This window comes from Aythya fuligula, chromosome 17 (genome assembly GCF_009819795.1).
Source record: "Aythya fuligula isolate bAytFul2 chromosome 17, bAytFul2.pri, whole genome shotgun sequence".
Classification (NCBI taxonomy): domain Eukaryota; kingdom Metazoa; phylum Chordata; class Aves; order Anseriformes; family Anatidae; genus Aythya; species Aythya fuligula.
The window spans coordinates 4,611,660-4,634,983 of record NC_045575.1 but is presented as its reverse complement, the minus strand read 5'-3'; the positions used below and the strand labels follow the sequence as shown (position 1 = coordinate 4,634,983).

Below are 23,324 nucleotides of genomic sequence, written 5' to 3'. Positions count from 1 at the left end.
ATGGGAGTCATATAGAAGATGAAGTCACTTGCACAGCGATCACATGAAGCACCACTGTGGGCACAGCCACAAATGAATGCAAGCTCTCTGGCACAGACAGCGTGGCCTGAGCTGCCAGGCTAGGAGCTGCATGTCTGGAGTCACACCTCATTTCATAAATCCATGCCCGAGCGCTGCTGTGCTCTGCAACCACCTTCTGATTCATTACTCACAGAGCTTAGTCTAGTCATCTGTGCAGGCAGAAGAAAAATGTTCCTGTCTGACTTCTTGGGACAGTTTACCTCCACCTGCAACCTGGAGTCCTCAGCTTCGAGGGGCTGGGCTAACATTTCCTGCTATTCTGAGCATCTTGAAATATAAATGGTGTTGGGGGAGCATGTTGGACAGTTCAAAGGGAAGCAGGAGCATCAGCAGAGCATGTTTTGTGCAAAGAAACCCTTTGTTGGCACCAATTAAAGCTTGCATAACTGTGCTGGGTATATCTTATTTATTACTGTCATGTTAAATGCTCAGCCTGCCTTCAGATCAGGGATTACTCAACACCCTTTTAATTTTTCAGCTTTTTAGTCAGTTAGCATACTTCATCCCTTGCAGAAGACAACCACTTAGGAAAAAGAAATCTTTATTTTATATTTTTTGTATACTTGTACACAAGTAAAATAAAATGCATATCTATATATACTGCAATCTTGTGAAGGAAAAGGTAGCATTCTTTAACAAATGCTGCCCGTAAACATGGTGTGATGGAATGAATACGGAAAAACTGCAATATTCATAAACATAGGATTAAAACAGCATCAAATTCATTACCTCTGCAAATGGGAACCTGCAATATTGTTCAGTGTGATGTCAAGTTACAAACAAATTTTAGACATTCTTTTCAGAGCATTTCTTACACATTTTTTTTCCTGTAAATAAACCATATTTCTTTATCATCTGCTGTAGCAAAAGCTGCTTTGTGGGCAAGTGCAGTTCCGAAGATCAAAGGTATAATTCACAGGTTTCAGGACAAATAAATTATGTACATCTCGGTGTCTGTCTTTTGTGGTTTTTTTTTGTCTTGTTTTTTGTTTGTTTGTTTGTTTTTTATAAAGGCATCCAGTTAACTTTTGTGTAACAAAGCTTTCTCAGGGTGGATGGTAGTTTGCTTTTGTTTGTAACATTTATGGAGGTCAGCAAAAGTCTTGTATTAAAGTGTCATCAACCCAGGAAAAGAGTTAATTTTAGCAGAATAACAGTAAGCTCCACACCAAGGGAGGGATCAAAAGGCTTAGGCTGAGCTGTAACGTGGAGCTGTTTCCTTGCTGGGTGAGGCGGCACTGGGCCTTTGATTTGTTCTTTTTAGAGCAGCCCTGCCTCTTTTTGGTTGGGACTGTGGAAGGTTCAATAGGCTCTAGAAACTCCGGTTTCAACTTGGTCATTGGAGGGTCTACAATGCTGGGGAAGGTCCCAAAAGGGGAATCATTTATCTGCTTGTTGCTGCTGTTTTTGGAACGGTCTGTCTCAATGTACTTGGTTTTGGACATATTCTCCTTATCCTTGAGAGGGTTGTTGGAGGATGGTCGGCTGCTGTGGGAAGGACCTGACTTGCCTTTAGCTTCATATATAAAAGATTTATCCATTTCTGGCTGGCAGCACTTCACAGAGCCATCATGAGAGCTGAGAGGGGGGTTCCCAGTGGGCAGTTTACCAGACCTGGTCTTAGTGCTAAAAACACTTGTTCGAATCTGGTTGAAAGAGTCGACGCATCCATCCAAATCAGAGCTCTGCAGCCTTTTGAGGTCTCTCCCTGCCAGATGGGGGGGAAGGTGGCACTCTAGCTCCGAGGACGATCCTTTAAACTGCCTAAACCAATTCCAGAGGGATCGAGCCTGGCAGTCGCAGATCCACTGGTTGCCATTTAAGCGCAGGTACTGGAGGGACACCAGAGGAGCCATGGTTTCCCCTGTGAGCACGGTCAGGTTGTTGTTAAATAGATATAAGGTCATCACTTTCCCAAGGTCATGGAAAGACCGGCGGTGAACCAGGCTGACTCTATTCTGGTGCAGAAGCAGACGGTCAAGGTTGATTAGCCCACGAAAGACGTTCTCTGACAAGCTCTTGATTTTGTTACCATGCAAAAACAGGTAGGTGAGGTTTGCGAGATCTATGAAAGTGTCATCCAGCAGGTTCTGTAGATTATTATCCTGAAGGTAGAGATATTGCAAGGAAAACAATCCCCGAAAAAGCCCTGTGGAGAGCTCCAGGAGCCCACATCGGTCCAGATGTAAGGTGTGGAGGTGAACAAGACCACGGAATGTGACAGGATTGATAGACTTCAGGTTTGTGTTGTCACTGAGATCTAACTCCTCCAGTTTGCTGAGTCCATAGAAAGCTCCAGGCTCAATGAGGCTGATGTTGTTGGAGTGGATCCAAAGAATCGTCATGTTGCGACAGGAGGTGAAGCTGGTGGACCTCACAAGGGTTATCTTGTTGTTGTGCAAGAAGATGCGCTGGCTCTGGATGGGTATCTCTGTGGGGATTGCTGTCAGTCCTTGCTGCTGACAACTTATTGTAATCTTCGGTTCGCTGTAGCATACACACGCCCCAGGGCAAGACTCCACTTCTGACTGGATGTTCAAGCAAAGCACCAAAATCAGCAGTTTGCTTCCTAAAGGACAACAAAAATAGTATGCAAATTAGCCAGGGTCACGGGAGAGCACTTTTCTCTGCAACTAATAGACGAGCATGAATATCAACCTTCTAAATGCATTGACATTAACCACAAACAACATATGCCAGGGGAGCCAAACAGTTAAAATGAAGAATTAAAAATGTTCTACCGCTTAGCACAATAGTTAAAAGCAATACACACTCAGAGAGAGAAATCCTGAGCACTTCCTTGGCCTTTTGCACTTGGGAGACCTCTGACTTTGGTCACAAAAGTAAGTGATAGTCATTATGTATTTGCATCATAGGTCTTGAATGCATGTCTAAAATAAGCCTGGTTCTAAGGAGCTTACCTCTGAGCAAAAGGGCTGTCTCCTCAGGGGCCATTTGTCTCTGTCACAGGCACCTTTAGCACAGTCCGGGCTGTGAGAAAGCACCTGCAGTGGCAGAGCTGTGCTAGGCAACTCTGTGTCCCATCCAGTGCGACCAGCTCCTTGCCTGCCTGCACTCAAAATGTAAGATAAGGCTTCTGTGACTTTCCATGAACAATTTCTGATTGATCCAGTCTTTCTGCAAGAAATAACTGCAAGGGATTCTCAGAATAACTTACAGGTCAGACCTGCCTGCAAAGGCCTTGGAGCCAAGAGCATCCTTCAGTAGTCAGACCTTTACACCACACATTTGGGCTTCCCTTCCTCTCTCCTCTTCTGCCCTCTGAATCTGTGCCACTGAGGAAGAGGAGAAAAGAGAGAGTTTTCCAGAGGGCAGTGCTGTTCTTGGAGGAAATCATGTACAAGCCTTAATTCAGAGATTCCTCAAAGCTTACAAGGCAGAAGCAGGTTTTGTGCATCCCAAGAGAACAGGCAACCCAGTGGGGTTAAAGAGCCCCCGAGAGGAACATTTTTTCATGGTGATAACCACCTGCTTTCCCAGGAGCTGGACTGCAAGGGACCATGGGGCCTCGAATCACAGTGAAGTATTTGGATTCCTCACATCTGAGGCATGTTTGGGAGGGGCCTGCAAGATGGGCAGAGGTAGGGCAGAGGCGTGCAGCCAACACCAGCTTCTGAAAGGGGACCTGGGAAAGAGTTGGTGTGAATGAAGCCAGTTTCAACAATGCTTTACCAGCAATTAGCAGCAAGTAATTAAATCTCTGCCTCTAAACCACATACTGAAGCTAAAACAAATGGGCAGCAGCCATAGCAGCGGGATGCTCCATTTGTGTAACACCATGTGTGACCAGGGATGTGTGTGTCTCCTTCCCAGCTCATTACAGCACCTCTGGCAAAGGGATACACTCCTCCCAGTCACTGGGGAGCCCCAGCCCAAGCACAAACAGCAGCTGTGGGAGGTTTTCTCTTCCTTGAAAGACTGAAAATGTTTGTTTAGGCATTTTGATGCCTCATTACACTTTAAGGTAGAATAGCAGAGTTCAGAAATCCAGGAAAAAGAAGAGAAGACAAGATAGTAAAGTCACTTTTCTGTCACGAAAGGCTGGGATCTAGGCCTGAGATTCCTTCTAGTAAAAATAATTCATCAAGCGCAGCTAATAAATCTGTGGAGATCCAACAGTCCAATATAGACAGGAGACTCCTATACATCATCGTTCACATGGGAGAAAAAATAACAGCTCAGCATGCTGAGATAATTTGAGCCTGATATTATTAGCTGCTGAGCATCCCTGGAAGGCAGTGTGTTGAGAGCAGTATTATGACACATTCTGGCTGTCATGTTTTGACATATCATGTCCCACTGTATGGAGTAAAGTAACACGAGACAACTGAAATCCCCCGCTGGAGACATGTCACACCAAGAGGAGCTTCATGGGAAATTAAAACAATGTCAGCATCCTCCTGACCAGCACAATTCCTCTCCAGCTGATAATGAAAAACTGCAGCCAGAGAAACACACCTTTCCGGAGCCTCTTCCATGATTCAGATGATGGGGACCCAGGTGGTACTGCAGCTATGTGACACGCTCCAGCAGGACCACTTTTGGCCTGTGGGCACCACTGCAGACTCCATGGCTCTTCCCAGCTGCTCCTGGTAATACCACAGGAGCTGCAGCCTACTCAGGGAATATCCAACCACAACCCAGATGCATCCACACACCTTAAACATGTGATATGTTCACAGCAGAATGGATGCAAAGCACCATTCCTATGGGAGAGGAATCACAGTGACAGTACTCCTGGTCTAGTTCCAGACAAGGGAGGCAAGTGCATAATAAATATATGTATACATGGGGAGAGAAAGAGAGAACATGAAGAAGCCAGCAGAGAACAAGGGATGCATGTGAATATCACCCTGGCCTGTGCTAGCCCTTCCAGACAACCACGCTCTCCTCTTCCTCCACCCTCTGCATCACTTGATGGTTGTACGCAGAGTGTGCCCCTTTCTTACAGGCAGAGCTTCCAGGGCTAAGTAGCCAAGTTTTGTCTCAGCTTTTGGGTGTTTGCAGAGCTCAAGACATGCTACAGCTTCTCCCCAGCACAAAGGAACAGAAGGAAAGGAGCAAATCCTTCTCCCTTTTTTTCTCCCATTGCTGCTGCTGCCTCTGCAGCTGTCGGGAGCTGTGAGTCAGTGGCACTGATAGCTGGCTGCCAGTGGAGCAGCACAGGGAAATTAATTACAGTCAGGGCTAGCCTGTGTGCTTTAATTAGGGACCTGGTGTTCATGAGCTGCTCGGATGAGCTCTTTCCACCAGAGACAGTTGCTGTCAATCACCCCCTAAAGCTTTTTTCCAGTTTCCCTCCTGCTGTGCAGCTCAGCTGTGTCCTGGCTGAGCCGCGCTGAAGTTCAGTGCCCAGCAGGCACCAGAGTGTCCAGCCAGTGCAAGGCTTGAAGCAAGCACAGGTGTGGGTGCAGACCACAAGCAGCTTTGGGAAGTGAAGGCGATGCTGCAGCCCCCTTATTCCCAGTCCTGTAGCAGAGACTGGAGAGACTGTGCCTTGGCCTGTCCCTGCTACTCCAAGGAGCTTCTCCATCACTGGCGTTTCAAGGTCCAAACGGGTAACTTCCTCATGCTAGGCGTGCCCCATCTGCGGAACCCACCAAGTGCTGTGAGGCATGAAGACTTTGCACCAGGATAGTTTCACCTGTCCCATTCCAAGCAAATATTACCTGGGTCTGACTGCCCAGTTGCTAAGTGAGTGACTACTTTAGGAATGGGATGAGCACAGGGCAGGGTCCTGGGACAAGAAGATTGCTAAGACTTGACATCAGGACATGTTAATTAAGCCACACAGATTTAGGATGGCTTGGAGCACAGCAGAGCTTTTTACTGTCTGCCTGGACTACACCCATGTATTTTCAGGTAATCTCTTGCTTTAGATCAAGTCCTGCAAGACTGAATTACGCCAACTGGCACTGCTGGGGCTGAAGTCTATCAGCCTGAAACATGCCCCTATTTTGGGGCACAATGTCATAATACAGATCACAGACCCAAGCCCCTTCCTGCTGAGAAATATTCCCCAAAGACACTCTGGAAGGGACACAGCCTGACAGTGCCCAGAGCCTGAACACTGTCCTGCATATCACACTGCATTTTTTCCCTTGGCAAAAAATGGAGGGGAAGGATGAGGCTCTTCAGAGGGTGGTCAAGCAAAGACCACATAGACTCAGCTTAAAACTTGCCAGGAGTAGAGTGAATGCCGTGGGCTCCTGCTCTTCCTGAGACAGACCAAGGATTTGTGATGCTGAGGGATTCCAGTGGGTGCTACTCTGAGTATGAAGGTCACCAGATAGGCAGAGCCCTGGCTGAGGGCATAAGAAAACAGGAATCCAGGGGGCTGTGGCAGGAAAACCCCCACTATGCCTCAGCCTGGCTGACATGGGCAAACACCATCATTCATTTTCCTGGAATGTTGGGTTAAGCTCTGCTTGCCCCTGAGGAAAAGAATCTTGGAATAACATGCCTCTTAGATGAAAAGCCATTCCTACCCATTCCAGATTATGATTAAAACTTAACTGGATAGTTCCAGTCAAAAGCAGAAGATGAAAGAAAATCCAGTACCTGGAACCTTCAGTCCCTCCAAGAGTTTGGCTTTGAGCTTAGCATTTGTTCCTCCAGAGCTTTCTTAAAAGCCAGAAACCTCCTTCAGTCAAACTGCTGTACTTCCCCTTTGCCATCTCAGAAGTGTTATGACTCATGGAACTGGGAAGCAATTAAAGTGGGTCCATTATCTGTCTTTCCGCTAGTCCCCTGTGCGATCGCATTGTCAAACATGGCAATTAGAAAGAAAAGGCTCCGGGGGCCTGTAATAGATGCTTTGCAAACTTTTTAAGAGGCCAAAGCAAAATGCAATTTTCTGCAGTTTGCAGAGCCGTGGCCTTTCTCTGCCGCTCTGCACTTGTCTCTATTGATTTGGAGATATTATAATGCGGCTTTCCTACAGTGGAGGGTCAATAATCATTTGAATTCTCTCCTGGTTGGGCATAAAGGGAGTGCTTTACAATACAAAGCCTTTTGCTGATGCACACAGCATTTTGCCTTTGTTTATAGTACAGAAACACCTTGGCTGCTTAATTCCCTGTTCTCAACTGGTATTGTTTGAAATTCAGCGCATGGCTTTGAAAGACACTCTCTAAAGCAGCTTCAGTGTCTTCCGCTCTGCCCTGTAGCCAAAGGTGGGTCTGCATGTGCGTGAGTGAGTGTGAGTGCATGTGCGCCAAAAGGAAGAGGGCAGCACTTTTATTCATTTCAAGTTGAAGTTGAGTTAAGAAGTGAAAGAAGTAGGAGAATTGATTTAGATGAGTCTCACCCCAGGCTGGATTTTCCCTCCCAGTTGCTGCCTCCTCACTCTGCTGCAGAGAGGATCACAAACTTTGTGATGGTGCAGCTGGAGTGGCTGCAAGGTGAGGAGGGGGGGAAAGGGGAAGGGCTGTGCCATCACTCCCACCTGGGAGAAGTAAGCAGTGTTACAGCTCTGGGGAACCAAGGACTTGAAGCAAGTACTGACAGAACAGGTCTCTGCTGGCAAGCGCCCGCGGACAGCCACCTGGCAGCAGGACATTGTGGGGTTGCTGCAGGTCCTGTGGCATCTGCAGCTCTGTGGGGATGTTGGGGTGTCAGGCACCCCTGTGGAGGGGAACAGTCCATGGGTCACCGAAGCTCTACGTCTAATCCAGTATGCTCAATTGCTCTCCAGGCTCAGGTGACTGAGTCAGTTTGATCTCCTTGGGATGATGCTGGAGCTCAATGTCCCTGCTCACACCACTACTGGCATAGGCTGCCCTGAAAAGCTGCGGATGCCCCATCCCTGGAATTGCTCAAAGCCAGGTTAAATGGGGTTTTCAGCAACCTGATCTGCTGGAAGGTCTCCCTGCCCATGGCAGGGCATTAGAACTAGGTGCTCTTTAAGGTCCCTTCCAACTCAAACCATTCTATGATTCTACGAAAATGCATACACCTTGTTCCAGTACTGAATCACAGCTGTCTAAAAATAGGTGGCTAATTCCCTCTTAGGCACACCTGAGGGTATGATATGCCAACAGGAGAGCTGGAAGATTGGGCACAGCTCCTCTGGGAGACCCATGCTCAGCAGCTGCAGCCAGCTGTGACATAAATGGCACCAAGCAGCAGTATTTAGGCACCAGAATCTTCTACAGGTACAGTCTCTGATCCCACACACTCTGGAATTGCGTCTTGATCCATGAACCTTTGGGACTGTGGTACTCTGTATTCTCTTTGTCAGTGTGACTTCAGTTCTGCTCATTGGTATATCCAGTCTCTACCCTGAATAAGACAGAATTTCAGTGGAAAAAAATACAATATGGTCAGGAATGAAAGGTCATTTCCGTAATGCATCCAGGCAATAGATGTGCCATTTCCTAACTTCTAGGTGTTCATCTTTTCCACCTAAATCATACTCCCTTAATGTGATTTTCAGACTTAATATTGCAGGGACATTTTTAAGGGGAAACGGTAAAAGCGAGCTATATCATGTGCAATTCTTAGATTCCCTCCTCACCAATCTCCAGAGGGGTTTGAATACTGATTCTTCAGCACTGCTTAGGGCTGAACTGCGAGACTTGTTACGTGAGCTGTGTGCAGCACAAATTCCAACCAGGGCAACTCCATCCATTCACAGGCAGGTGCCAAAGCAGCTCCTGGCTGCTGGTGCTCCCCATCCCTGCCAGGGGCTCTCCAGTGCTCCCAGCATTTTGGCAGCGGCATTGGCTCAAGCTGACATTTGGGCAGGGTTATTCTTTTGGTGGTTTGCCAGTGTTTCTCTCAGCAACATCAGAGAAGGAAGGAAAAGGTGATACTTAACAGTTTATATTTCAGCCAATATGAATATGAATTTCATGAGGAGGAAAAAGAAAAAAAAAAAAAAAAAAGTCTCCTATAGCCAGAGGGTTTTCCTCCTGCTGAATTTCAAAGATTTGCTGCAAGCCATGGAGGTGTGAGAGATTCACAAAGAAAAGGTCATGAGAATCCTTTATAGGGGAAAATATCAAGGGATTTAAATACAGGAGTCATTAGGTCCCAGTATAACAATAACACTTGTACCAATTATTATAGCCTAGTAATTCCCTGTGAGGCCAGGAAATGAGAAGGAGAAAAGCCCTGTTCATTATAACACAGTAACATGAGAAAAGCTGCACTGACTCAGACAAAGAGGCATTTGGGTTGGTCTGAGACAGCTGTCAGGAGTAGATGGAGATGGAAAGGCTCACAAAATGGTGTGAGCATTGCCTTGGCATCTTTTCATTGAAAAACAGTGGCCCAGGACCTGCTTGAGCCACTTTCACTTCTCTTTAGCAGACCTTGAAACCTTTCTATTCTTTCAGGTTTTCACTAAGCCATAGGTCATTGCATCAATGCTGCTCCAGACATTTTTGCTTCACTTCTCTGCATCTTTTCCAGGTTTTCTTCACTGTTGGGGTAGGAGGACAGGACTCAGGATGCAACTGCAGCATGGACTTACTACAGAGCTTTAGATGTCCTTTTCTGTCCCTCGCAGTTCCTGCACTCTGTTGTCTATTTAACTATCATTCAGCATTAGGCTGAAGTTTGCAGAGAGCCCTCCACAAAGTCCCCAAGATCACTTTGCTGAGTGGCAATAGCTCATTTAGAACCCATATTTGTGTTTGTTTAGGTAAGGATCTGGGCTGTTTGCCAGTGTACATTACTTTGTATTTATAAATGCTGAATTGCATCTGCCATCTAGTCTGTGGTTATGTATTTTACCATGTAACTCCCTGCTGCAACAAATCATGTACCCAAAATATCCACTTTCCTTCGAGCAGAAATATTATCATTGTTCACAGTTGTGCCCAAATCTTAAAATGCAAGTTGGTTGTAAGCAGTGACATCTTCCATCATCTTCCATGATCCAGAAGCCAATCTGCAGCACTGGTCCACATTTATAAGGAGCCAGTAACCCCTACCTATCAACACAGGCTAAAGATGTTTCTCAAAAATGGTTTACTTAAAAAGAATAAACTTTCCTCATACTTTTAATATGGGGTTTCTCTTTTAGGCATTAAAAAGCTGATCTAGTTACCACTTTTTTTTTTTTTTCCCTATGGATAGGCATAGGAACATCCTATAGATATTCTAGGCCATGATTCAGTGAGGACTCCTTACACCCCTATGCTCTGCCACCTCACCTCATGGGACTAAGTCTGCAGAAACAGAATTTTCATCTGTTCTCACATGGGATGTAATAAACCTGTGTTTTTTCCACCTGTCCTGTTTCCAGCTCTATTTTCCCCTTCTGTCCCATATCTAGAGGCAAAACCTCTACATAGTTGAAGTGAGCACATCTCACTTCAACAGTCTCCAAACACCATCAGTGCATGCAGGGATCAGTTTGGCCCAGAATTATATATTAAAAAAAAAAAAAAAAAAAAAAAAAAAGAGCCATATTCCACTCTCATGAAGACTTATCACAAAGCCTTGGCCTTGCCTTGCTCTTGGCCCTCTCTAGTGCCTCCACCAGTGTGAGACTGTAAAGGTCCCTGCATCACAGCTTCCCCTGGGGCCAGTCACAACACCAGCATCAGTACTCAGCAGAACACATATGATCTGTAGAGATCTGGCTCTGAGCAGGTGACATTGACTACCTGCTGGATGCCATGCTGGTTATTAGATTCTATGTTAATAGCTGGAGGAAAGGCAAAAACCTCCAGATATCCAGCGCAGGGGACAGTCTGTGACAAAGGAGAAGTCCAAGGCAAATACTTGATGTTGAAGACAGATGAGAGGCAAGAGGCCAGAAAAAAGCCCAGCTACAAGTGTCCAAAGGCAAGGTGAAAGCACATGGACTGCAAAGGGCATTTGGAGCAGACACGATGACTGTGGCACCCCCAGGAAAAAACAAGCATGCAGGAGGAAAGAGGAAGAGGATCAGAAGGAAGGCTCACTGAGCAACTGTAGGCAGATGCTCATGAAAATCTGTGGGAACAACCTGAACTCTCCAAATCCACCTGATCATATGTCATGGATGCTGAGTAACTGCTGTGGTCCTGAACCACCACACAAAACCACAATGGTGCATTTATTGCAAAGCTTGGCCAGACTGAGCACAGCAAGTAGGAGAGGAAGTGGGCTCCTTCCTCACGGCCTGGGAGAAATGTCATGTGTTTTTTGCTAAGTGTCTTATGACCAAATCCATACCCAGCCCAGTAAATCCTAGCAAACCCCAGGTTGGCTGAGGGCTTTAAAAATGGCCAAGACCCTCATTTCAGTCCTATATGGAAGGAATGCACTGAGCATACTTTATGACCAGGACTATCTATGACATCCCCACCATGCAATCCTCACACTGTGAGGAATTGAGAAAACAAGCGCCGTGAATCACAACAGGGCCTACAGCAGTTGGTGTTATCTGTGTCATATTTGTCAGAAATCAGGGACAAATGGGTGTCCAAAAGAAGTATACTCCTGTTCTTGAGATGACTTATATCTCTCAAGGAACTCAAAGTATATCAGAAATGCTTCAAAATATTGTTACTAAAGAAGCAGAATTTCCTGCACATCAACCCAGCACTAGTGGAAGCACTGTGTGTGAGTGACTCAGAACAGGAGAGGTAAAGCTGCAGATGGCATTTACACCTGCTCCCCCCAGCCATCTGGGACTGCTCCCCACCTGGCAGCTGGAACTCCCACCCCCACATCTTCAGCACTGGAAGTGCCCCATTGCACTAGGCAGTATTTTTCTCAGTTTTCTCCTAAAATAACAGCTATGTCAACTTTTGCTACAGACCCAGCATCTGCAGATAATGTGGAATGAAAGAAGGAAGTTTTGGAAAGACTGGAAGGAAATGTAGCTCCAGATAATCTAAAAATTGCCCATAACCAGTTTTATTGTCTGCAGGGACATAGACAACCTTTGCAGCTGAAGAAAGCGCTCAGGAGCAAATGTGGGATGGAGAGAACACTTTAATTTCAACTTTCAACACAAACACTTTTTTGAACAACAGCTAGAAATGAAAACATGTGAGCGGTAGTTGTGGGTGGCTGAGGATCATATTTCTATATCCTTTTCCTTTCCGAGCCTGGAAGACCAAACTTTTGCATCCCATCCCATGAGTCATCACCTCGAATGGTAGAGTATCAGAGCCATGCAATCAAATACGAGCTGTCTTAAAGAAGACTCTGTGATGCAAACACAGGACTTTTCTCAGCATTCCCTGGTCACCTGGACCCTCCACTGGTGCACAGGGAAACCAGCCCAGGCTAGCCATCGACCGCCTCCTTTATCTTGTCTCTCTTGGCATCCCTTCCTGCTGCTCTCCCCAGCTCCCTGGCACACATTCCCACATAGTAATATAGCTCATTCTTTCATTCGCAAATAAAAGCCAGGACTGATTTTTAATAAGTGTGCAAATTCAACTGCCGCTGTCTTTATCAGGAGTTGGCTTTGTTTCCTTTGCAGTTTCGGTATTAGACATGCTTGCCTGCCCTCATGCAGCTCTCTCATTCACTCTCGCCAGATAAGAAACACGACACCCACAACTCTATAAACATATTTCCCTGAGATGTGCAGAGTCTGTGAAGCCAAGCTAAACAAGAGTACAATAGGATGCTAATGATACACCTTCCTGTTTGCATGGAAATCAGGAAGCAAACAATGGGGAAACGATCCCAGCCTGCAGCCTTCAGTCTCATGAGAGGCAGCGGATCCTGCCACCAGCCCTTGGAGCTTGGCTGAGTTACCCACTTCTCCTACAACAGATATCCACACTGAGTTCAAAGACCTCATATATAACATTAGGAATTTGCACTAGATTTCCTTGCCAAAAGCCCTCAATTCAGCCATTAGGTTTCATTACAGCTACAGTAGATGACAACATCCTCCAGTTTTTTAATCAAGGTGGATAAAAACTCCCTGTTCTGTTTTCAGCTTCCCCTCTTCATCCAGCGATCATGTTCATCCATTTTGCCACTACAGGGCATTAAATGTTCATAATCACCTGTTATCCAATATAGCCCTTAAATCAATTTTAGAGTCACTGCTCTGGAGCAGGCAGTCTCCCAGCCTGACGGAGTGCCCTACATTCTGCTCTCAGAGATGGATGACCAAGCATTTAGCTGTATTAAAATTCATGTTGTTTCACTGTTGCCAGTCTACCAAGCAATTGCAATTGCTCTGCATTAGAGACTTGCCTTCATCATTATTTATCATGGCAAAATTTGAGTCAGCTACAAACTTTACGGGCAACTAATTTATATATATTTTCTAGATCATTCATAAAAATAGTGAAATACACTGGGGGGAAAGCAGAAGCCTGCAAAGATACTGTGCAAGCTGCCTGTTTGTCAATGATCCTCCTACAACAATTGCATTTTGAGAGCTTTTAGCTGCCTGCTTCTTAATCCATTTAATAACTGTCCATTGATTCAATAGAGTGTATTTTTGACCAAGTAAATCAAGTGCCTGACATAAGTCTAAATATATAATGAAAATACAGATAGATGAGCAAAGAATATTTTTCTTGTCCACATCTAAAACACCAGGACATTAGTCCATGCAATAGCAATATCCCTAGAAACAATCCCAGGAAATGAGAAAAAGGGAAAAAGAAAAAAAAAAAAAAAAAAAAAAGGAAAAAAAAAAAAAGAAAAAAAAAAAGAAAAGAAAAAAAAAAAAAAAAGCTCGGGTTTAAGAATATTTTCTGGGAAATCTGCAGGTTAAAACTGACGGCATTTCTATGCCTTTGATCTCTACCTATGTTAACATTTCCTTTTTCTCACACAGCACTGAGATCAACCTGCCCAGCCTTTCCTTTCCTCCTGGGTTTTCCAGCTTGCTGGCTTTTACCAGCAGTGTGGGACTGGCCTTTCCTGCCTTTGGGGCTTCCCTGGTTTTCTGATATTCATAAGAAATTAGAAATGGGGCCTTGTCAGCTAATTTTTACAGTGCTCTTACACTGTCCTTAGGAGGAGGCTTGCACATCAATCCATGGCTGGATTACTGTCACTCTCCACCAACCACTCCTAATGGATGATGGATGTCTCACCTCAGCTGGGCATCCCTCTCCAGAGGTGCTACTTCACAGCAATTTGCTTAATCATTTAGCATAATTTCAGAGAAAATAGAAGATTTCCTTACTGCTGACTCTGTAAGAGCCATTTTTTTCTCCAGGAATGGGTATTCCTGCCACTCTACCACCACTCTACCATCCCTCCGTCAAAGCAGTAAACTTTGCCTTCCACAGCGGGCAGGGAAGGCATTTCTCTCCCATGCCAGGCTAGGGAGACATTGCTTTCCCACTGCCAGGCTTGTCTTAGAAAGGGAGGTTGTAGAAGCACATTTTGCTTCAGGCCCTGAAGCATATTACTTAATTAAAAGAACCAAACCATGAAGCTTATTGAAGACAACCTTCATCCTATGGCTGGGACCTGGAAATCTCCATGGGGACACAAACTTTACACCCTGCAGTTCAGTCATAGCAGTTTTAGTGCAGCAGGACTAATTTCCCCTAATATTAAGTGGCTATTAATATTTCATGATACTAAGTGAACTTTTTTTTCTATTTTATTTGCCATCTTTATTTGTTTAATTCATTTCCTCAGCACTAGGATGGAGACCAAGGACCAAGTGCTATTTTAGGGGAAAAAGGAATCATAACATCAAAGGAATTAACTGAAGTGGAAACAAATGAAAAAAAAAAAAAAAAAAAGAGATGAAGTTGGTCAAATTAGGAATAGGCAAAATAGAAATTATATCAGAATTAAAAAAAAAAATGCACCTGGAAAAATAAAACCTACAGGATATATCTGATGTTAAAAGCAATAACATCAGGCACCAAAATGGCATCTGATGAGAAATATATACATTTACAAGCAAAATATCTCAAGTCTTACAACCTAGAGGAAAAAAAAAAAAAAAAAAAAAAAGAGGAGAAAAAAGAGTCAGAAAAGGTTCTGACACTGTTGCCTTCTTTGGGATTTCTTAAACCTGATGCAATTCAAGGCAGAAGAGTAAATCAGACAAGTGCCTGCTCTCTGGTACACCAGCAACAGCCATGATCCTGTCTTGGGAGCTGATGTAACTACATTTACACCCCCGGATTCGCAGATCAAGTTCATTTGGAGCTGGCTTGGCCATTGTTTGAAGGGATTCACTGATCAAAGAGACATATAGTAGGAGTTCTGACACTTTCAGAACCTTTCTTGGACTTGCAATTAAACAAAACAGACTAATGAGGTTTCATCCACCACTTTTCTGCACTAAAACCCATGTGCGTATGAACAGTCACAGTAGCAGAGGTTGAGATTCATATTTGGAGGATTTGAAGACAGAAAAAGATATCTTCTAATCTTTTCCTGCTCTCTTATCCCACGCCAAAGTGGAAGCAAGCTCTTCTTTCTTTGGAGAAACAGCTTGTGCAGCTTCTGACAGCAGTAAGGACAAGGAGAGCAAACCCTAACAGTTCCAGAGGGCACTATCCAGCCAACATGCTTCAAAAAGTGCTCTTTGCACCAGCCTCACCATATAAACCTTTCAAAGTACCACCATCTCCCAGTAGCAATGCTCCAAAAAAGCTGCTCAGCTCAGCAAATCCCTTGCAGCCTTGTGTGGGGAATCTGGGCACGGATCCCACACAGGGAAAACATGAATTCTTCTGAGAAAATGTAGGAATTTTAGAATTTCTGGCACCTCTGTCTTTGCCTTCTTTTCCCTAGGGACTTTGTCAGAGAGGTAAACTGATTCAGACACTGCTTGATTAGAGTCAGAAAGGCTTCTGCAGCTCCATGGAAGCCTCTTTCCACTCACAATTTGGATGCTGCCATTTCTCCTCAACACACTTGGCATCTGACTTACTGTTTTCCTTTTAAGTTATTATCTGGGGTGACACCTTCTCACCCCCACCTTTCACTGAGAAAACAGTCTAAGATGGTTTCCTGTGCTGGATAGCTTGGTCAAGAGGACCATGCAATAGCATGGCATAAAAAGCTGCAGCAACCTGACAAACAAAGCACCTGGGGAAAGCATACAGAACAGACTGAAAAGCCATGGCTCACTCGGGTTCAAAATAGAGTAAATTGTGGTCAAATTCTTAACTTATATCACCTCAAGCAAAGGTGTCTTCCCAGCTCTTCAAGAACCTTTCCAAAGGAGGGCAATCTCCTCTTGACTCTGTAACAGCCTTGTCCTCATCTCTGCTGTTGTCTATACGCAGCAAATGTCTCCTGCCTGCATCCCTCTCCTAGTCATCAACCTTTCTTCTTCACACTGACACAAATGTAAGTCTTCCTCTGCCTTGACAAAAGCCTTGCACTTCTCTTTGCTCACTGTTTGTTGTCTGCAGGGTCCATCTGTGAGGAAGGTCTGTGTCCTGCCCCAGAAAAGTCCATGGTCCCTGTGTCAGCTGCTGAGTGCACTGCTAGGTTCTGCTGGTGGCAGAACTGTACATGGCTTCTACATTAAAAAAAAATCTTCTGGATCACTATTCTTCCTAGGATGGATGGTGCCTGGGGTCCTGCTGGCTTCCTTTAGTGAAGCCATCATGTGTTCTCCACCCTCGAGATAATACTTTCCAAATCCCTAAATCCACTTCATTATCAAAATACTCCAGCTCCTTTCCCAGCAGTCTAGAGGTCAACTTAAGTTTTTTCCATTCCCAAATGTATGGCTTGACATTTGCTAATGTTAAAATCCAGTAGCTATTTCTTTCTTCTCTCCTCATATGTGTTTAAATCCTGCTGAAGGTGACACATGTCTCTTTACCCTCATGTTAGCTGCTGGTGCCCAGAGGCTATTATCAGGGAACAGGCTAATCCTAGATTTGGAAGGTCCTTCTGGGCTTTCCTGTGATGGGATTGGGGGTGGGGGAGCCTGATGATTCGGTTTGTTCAAAACCATGGCCTGAAGTGAAATCAAACATGTTCAGTGTCCTCCTCTTCACCTTCCCTAGGACTCTGTCCTGTTTCCACAGCGCAGCATCCCCTCCTCTCCAGCTGGACAGAGAGCAGTGATGTATGTGAAACAGCAGCAGTGGACGGTCTCTGAAACAAGGGTAGCTGGCATAGGAACAAACCTCCCCAAGAGCTGTCATCACCTAAAATGTAACGGCCACACCAGCTCTCAAAATTCCTCTCACCTGCCTGCAAAGCTGATGGCACATACATTTTCTTACCTCTTACCAGTGTGAGAGCACATGCATCTATCTGCAGGTGTTAATGGACTTCAGCAACCAGGGGATCTCCTGGCCAAATACACATGGAGAGGTTTGGAAGGGGGCCTGCTGGTGTACCCCTATTTCACCCACAAAGCCAGTGTGGTGAGGGAGCTGGTTGTCACAGTTCCACGATGACTGACCTGAGGCAGAGACCTGTACCTTCGTCCTCAGTTAGCTGGGCACAGCAGGCAGAGGGATGATGCATTACAGGATCAACTGACTCACTCCTTACATGTCACATGAAATAGGCATTTATACTAGATTGAAGGAATGACTACTACTGCCTGAATGATCCTAACTGAAGCTTAATGTTAACTGGTTGATGTATCCAGAGGAGGATGTGTGCTGTGCTAGGCAATCAGGGCCACCATTAGACCCAGACTCACTAGACACTTTCATGAATGATCTAGATGTGGGAGGGAGAAAATAGTGGGTTAATTAAATTTGCCCCTGCTAAGCTGGAGAGTCTTTCAGCTTTAGTGGGGTTAGAAAAATGATAGGACATTTGTGGAAGAAGTGGAATATTGATATAGGCTAAAAAAATGCAGCTACTTCTGGGGAAATGATCAGCCTTCCAACTAATCAGAGTGAAGGGGGAAAGGCCATATCTGAAGAATTGACAGAGTTGCAAGATGATGGCTGATAATGACTGAAGGGAAGATGGTTTACTTGGGACTGAATTTGTGCTCTGTGCTTGCATTGCCTAATGTTAGTTCTTGCCTGGGGCTCAAAGAGACTATCAGAAAGAATATGTTTGTTATTATTGATTGCAGTTACAACAGGTGTGATGTTTTTGCTTAACCAAAACAACATGAAAGTTATAGAAGTGGCAAAAGAAGGAGAATCCATATCCATAGGTGAACTTGGAGGACCAGTTATGTCCATAGGCTGAAATGTCTTAATTGTGTGTCCTTAGGGCTGCAGAATCCTGGAAAAACACAGGAAGAAGCAGTGTAGCATGATAAATTAATTGAGCAGAAGAAGCAGGACTGTCCCACCAGTCACTACAGCAAGGCTAACCAACAAGCAGACATGGGAAGACCACAGGGATAAATATATTGTTCCTCCTCTCTAGTTCAAATTTGAACCCCAAAAATGAGCTGTGCAATGGCAGGCTACCCAATGCAGTCAATCTGGTACCCACATCAAGACAGAGCTGAAATTAGGAAGTAAACCAAAACCCTAGATCAATCCTAGGCATGTTGTTTGCAAAGAGCTGGACAAAATAAAACCAGAAACTTTTGCACATAATACTCCCAGCTCAATTTCTGCCTCAAATTGGGACAGAGCATCTGGATTTGAAGCCATCACTCAGACCAGCACAGTACCAGAGGTGAATTTTCTTGTGCCTCCTTTTTGTCATCCTTATTCAAGGGAAGGGAAGGATGTGGTGTTCCACAAAAAGAGATTTTCCAGAGATCAAAGAAATGTTTGGAAAAAAGGGACATCAAAACATTACCTTTTAGAGGTAAAAATAATCTCATGCCATGACAGATTGTAATAAAGGTCCCCCCCAGCTTTGCTCCACACGAGTTAGAACTTCATTGAAATTTGCCAATGCAAACCAGCTGCAGTCCGAGAAGTCTGTGAAATAACAACAATGAAAGTCAGGTCCCATGACGCACTGAAAATTTCTCTCCAGAGGAGAAGCAAGTGTGAGACAAAACTCTGAGAAAGAGAGAGACTAAGTGCACTTAAAATCATTTCTAAACTGAGCACCTTCAAAAAACAGGGAGAAGATAATTCAAGGCAAATGTGGAAGCCTGACTACTTAAAACAGCAACTGAAAACAGACAAGGCAACATTGCAACCTCTGGAAAAAAAAAGAAAAAAGAAAAAAAAAAAAAGAAGCCAATGTTTGATAGCAGAATTATTGCACCAAAAAAAAAAAAAAAAAAAAAAAAAAGCAATTCTTCTAATGCTGGCAAAATAGTTTCTGCAATATCAGGAGGAACAGACCTACAGCTTTCAGAACCACACAAATCCCACATGCCTAGAAGGAAGTTCAGCCATTCCCAACAGTCACAAGGGAAGTCCATGGCTGAAAGACACTGGGGGGGGGGAAGAAGGGGAGGAATCTAAATGAGAAAGAAATCAAAAAACACTTGCAACTAAGCCTTCTGCTAAGATGTTCATAAGCTTTGGTGCATCTGAGATTTTCACAGCCTTGCAAGTTGTCCATAGAAATTAATAAATTAATACACGACACTGATTTAAGAATTAAACACATATATAAATAAATAGATGTCAGCTACCATAAGACATGAGACCACTCATTTAAATTTACATTCTACAGACATTGATCAGATCATATCTAGAAACAAACAACCTAGCAAAGGAAACAAATGACATACAATAGCTGCAAAATCAGCATTTTAACGTCTGAGTTACTATAAACTACCTAATCCAAGAGAAGAATCTCCCAGAGGATAAAACAAAAGGCTTTGATGGTTACAGAAGATTCTGAAAATGTGTGGTATTTTAAAGCACATACTGAATTGGCTTTGATGGAATGGAAGATTCCATGTCATCTTCCACACCTGTGACATATCCTCCTAAGGAATACATTGTCACCTCTGTCTCTTCTGTATCTGCTTCACCCACCCTTCTCTTGATCGGTCAGTGGGGCCCTGGTGTAAAACTACCATCCATCACCCTTTCTCTGTGGACTGTCTGAAATAATATGCAAAGTAAAGCAAAGGTATCACAGATTTGCCTAAGATCAGTATGAACATTTCAAATCATATTTGCATGAAATTTGAAATAATGAATGCACCATCATGGCACTGAGAAGGACCAACCTTTAAGAGAAATGGTCTGAGCTGAACACCTGATGAAGTCACTGACCCGTTATCCCCAAAAGAAAGTACAAATACTTTGACATTTTAGAACACGGCCTCTCCAGTGACTCTGACATTAGAAATAGAAAAAGCTTTAGACTACAAGAAGAGTTTACACCAGCTCCAAAAATCCAGGCTGACCAGAAACAACAAGTCAATGCTATCAGTGCCATGCTAGTCACAATCACAGCATTGGTATACCAGGAGGACTCTGGAAGAAATGAGTTAGAGAGGATGGTGAAACATGTCACTCTCCAAAAAAAGTAGATGCTGATGGATTGACTGCTATTGCAGAAATGAAGAAGTGAACTGAAGTATTCTTGTATTTAAGTAGTACAAAATATTTTTTGATACATTTAATACAAACTGTGGACAGAGCATGAGGGGGAGCCTAGGAAAAGAGAAAGACTATTTAAAAAGTAGAATGCAAAGCCTTTGCATAAAAAATGTGATCTCTCAACAGCCAAGAAGACCACTCTTTAGAATACCAGCTGAAGCTCTCATCATGGGATCACACAAAAATGCTTTTCACACAACCTGCCTACACTCAGCATGCTCTGAAAACTGGTGAGATCCCAGAGCAAAATGGTGGTCTCACACATCTGCCACAAGTGAGGAGCCATTCCTCAGGACTGGTCCAAGGCACATATATCTTGGGCAGAGCCATGAGATCCCATGTACAGGTTTAAAATCATCAAATTCTGGCAAAAAACACCACTGCTGTCATTTGATAATGATGATGTAGGAGCATCACAGTATGTCTCCTCATAGACCTGGCGCCCTGCATAACTCAAACATGTCTAACTGCACCTCACTGTCAAATTCACAAGCTTAAAGCTATACTTGTGTGTTGCTAAATGGTGTCTTCATGGTTTGGGGAAGACTCCAAAGAAACTGGGGCAGTTTCAGGCACCTGAACCCTCAAAATGAGAACTTCATCCAGGCAGAGTCAAGAAGAACTTGTGACCAGCAGGGATAGCTTGTCTACCCTATTTATCACATATCATACGGTTCTGAGCGTTGCAGGTGGGAGGACTTGGTGCTGCTGGAGTGACTGAGGCTGGAGAAATATCTTCAAAGTCCGCCACCAAATATGGCTGACTTCATGTTGCAGAAAAATTAATAAATGTTTTGTTGAAAATATGTCAGAGAGAGAGGTAGTTGAGGGCTGCGGAGGAAACTCCTGACATCCTTTTCTCCCAAGACATTGTTTTCCAAGCAGCTGTCATAACACTGTGTGCTACCACTGCTACTGCAGCCTCTCTCCCATACTAAACTCCAGCCTTTGCTCCACTTTTATTCACCCTAAAACTGCCCCAGTCTTGTTCAGAAACTAAGCTGCTCTCTCACTTGCAGGAAAAATATTTTGGGGAGGGATGACATTTTATCACGACTCTCTTGACATTAACATTGCATACAAAATAAGGGAGAACTCTGACATGCTTTTAAACTAGGGAAATTCAAATAAGGAAGTCAAAACATTACCTGTGGTTTCCTTGACAGAATATGACCCATAACAATGACTTTCTAAAGTGAGATTACAGAGCTGTCACTGCCACCACACAACATGGAAATGAGCAGATCAGGCTGATGATGAATGTGTTGCCTTCATGTTACACTTAGACTGCTCTGATCCTATCGCCCCCCTCACTTGTACAGCTCAGGGAAGGCAAATGGAGGGAGGGGAAGGGGAAGGTGCTCCCCCCCAAGCCTCTGCCTAGACATCAAGACAGGGAGGTCTCTGTGAACTCTTGCTGATTTTCAAGTTTTACCACTGATCTTAAGATCACAGAATCACAGAAACACAGAATGGGCAGGGTTGGAAGGAACCTCTGAAGACCATCTAGTCCGACCGCCCCACAGAGCACGATCAACCAGAGCACCTTGGGCAGGATGGCATCCAGGCGGGTTTTGAATATCTCTGGAAAAGGAGACTGCACATCCTCTCTGGGCTATCTGTTCCAGTGCTCTATCACCCTTACAGTAAAGAAGTGCCCCCTCACATTGAGCTGGAACCTCCTGTGCTTCATTTTGTGCCCCTTGCCTCTTGTCCTGTTGCTGGGCATAACTGAAAAGAGACCGATTCCATTCTCTTAACACCCTGCCCTCAGATATTTATATACATTAATGAGCTCTCCCCTCAGTCTCCTCCTTTCCAGGCTAAACAGACCCAGTTCCTTCAGCCTATCATTGTACGACGGGTGCTCCAGTCATTTAACAATCTTTGTAGCCCTCCTCTAAACTCACTCCAGTATGTCCCTGGTGTACTGGGGAGCCCAGAAGTACTGGAGGCAATAGTCCAGATATTTAGCTTTTTTTTTTTTTTTTTTTTTTTTTTTTTTAAGGTCAATTTCTGTGTTCAGGAGTTCAGTGGAGTTTTTTTTTCTGAAGGCTTTTTTTTTTCTTTTCTTTCCTTTTTTTTTTTTTTTTTTTTTTTTCTGGCAAAGAAGATGAAAACATTAACTCATTTATCTATCTCCCATAGCTTCACAGAGAAGGGGGCAAATGAAAAGGTCCCAAACAGTCTGTTTTCTGAGAATTTAGGTCCATCTCCAAGCTGAGATTTGTAGCTGTTGTTTGCAAGTGTAGTGGATGAGGAAAGGCCCAATGCCAGGCTACTGAACTGCAGCACCCCTGAAGCAAGCAGCACCACTTTGTCCAGCAACAGGGCACTATTTTTCAGACTTTCCTAGCTGTAGCTGGCCTCACTGTGGCTCCAAATGGGGCAAAGTGTAAAGCCCTTCAGAAGGTCTCTGTAAATGAGCCAAAGCCAGAGTAGCTTCAGACTAAAAATCAGCTAATAAAAGCACATTTGATAAATGGAAGAGGAACACACAGGAATCATATTGAAGAGGATAGTTTGAAAGGACAGAGGGGAAGAAGGAAAATGCTGACAACCCACTGAGGCAACCTCTGCTTAAGGAAGCACAGAAAGAGGCATTGCTTTGTCTGACCTACAAGTTTTGATTTAAAGGACTGTGCCTTCTGCAGTCCAGATGACCAATAAGTGCTCATTGCTTTTAAGAAAGCCCTTGTGCCTCACAATAATTCATTGCTGATTGCCTACATTTTCTTAAAAGAGCTCATTTAGGGTTGATTTAAGTACTCTTAGGGAGGCCAGGCAGGCAGGAGGGGGTGCTGTGATTTACAGACCTGGTGCCAGCTGCAGAAGCAGCAGAAGTTCTCCCATCTGCAGCAG

General features: G+C 44.3%; 1 protein-coding gene across 1 annotated transcript in view; it reads right to left on the bottom strand.

Annotated features, from left to right (window-relative positions):
• Positions 1-899: 899 nt before the first annotated feature.
• The window catches only part of RTN4R (reticulon 4 receptor), a 73,173-nt gene continuing 50,748 nt past the window's right edge, over positions 900-23,324 (bottom strand). Inside the window, exon 2 of the mRNA XM_032199273.1 lies at positions 900-2,650. Within this exon, the coding sequence (XP_032055164.1) occupies positions 1,224-2,650 (1,427 nt within the window). The 3' untranslated portion in view covers positions 900-1,223. The remainder of the gene's footprint in view (positions 2,651-23,324) is intronic.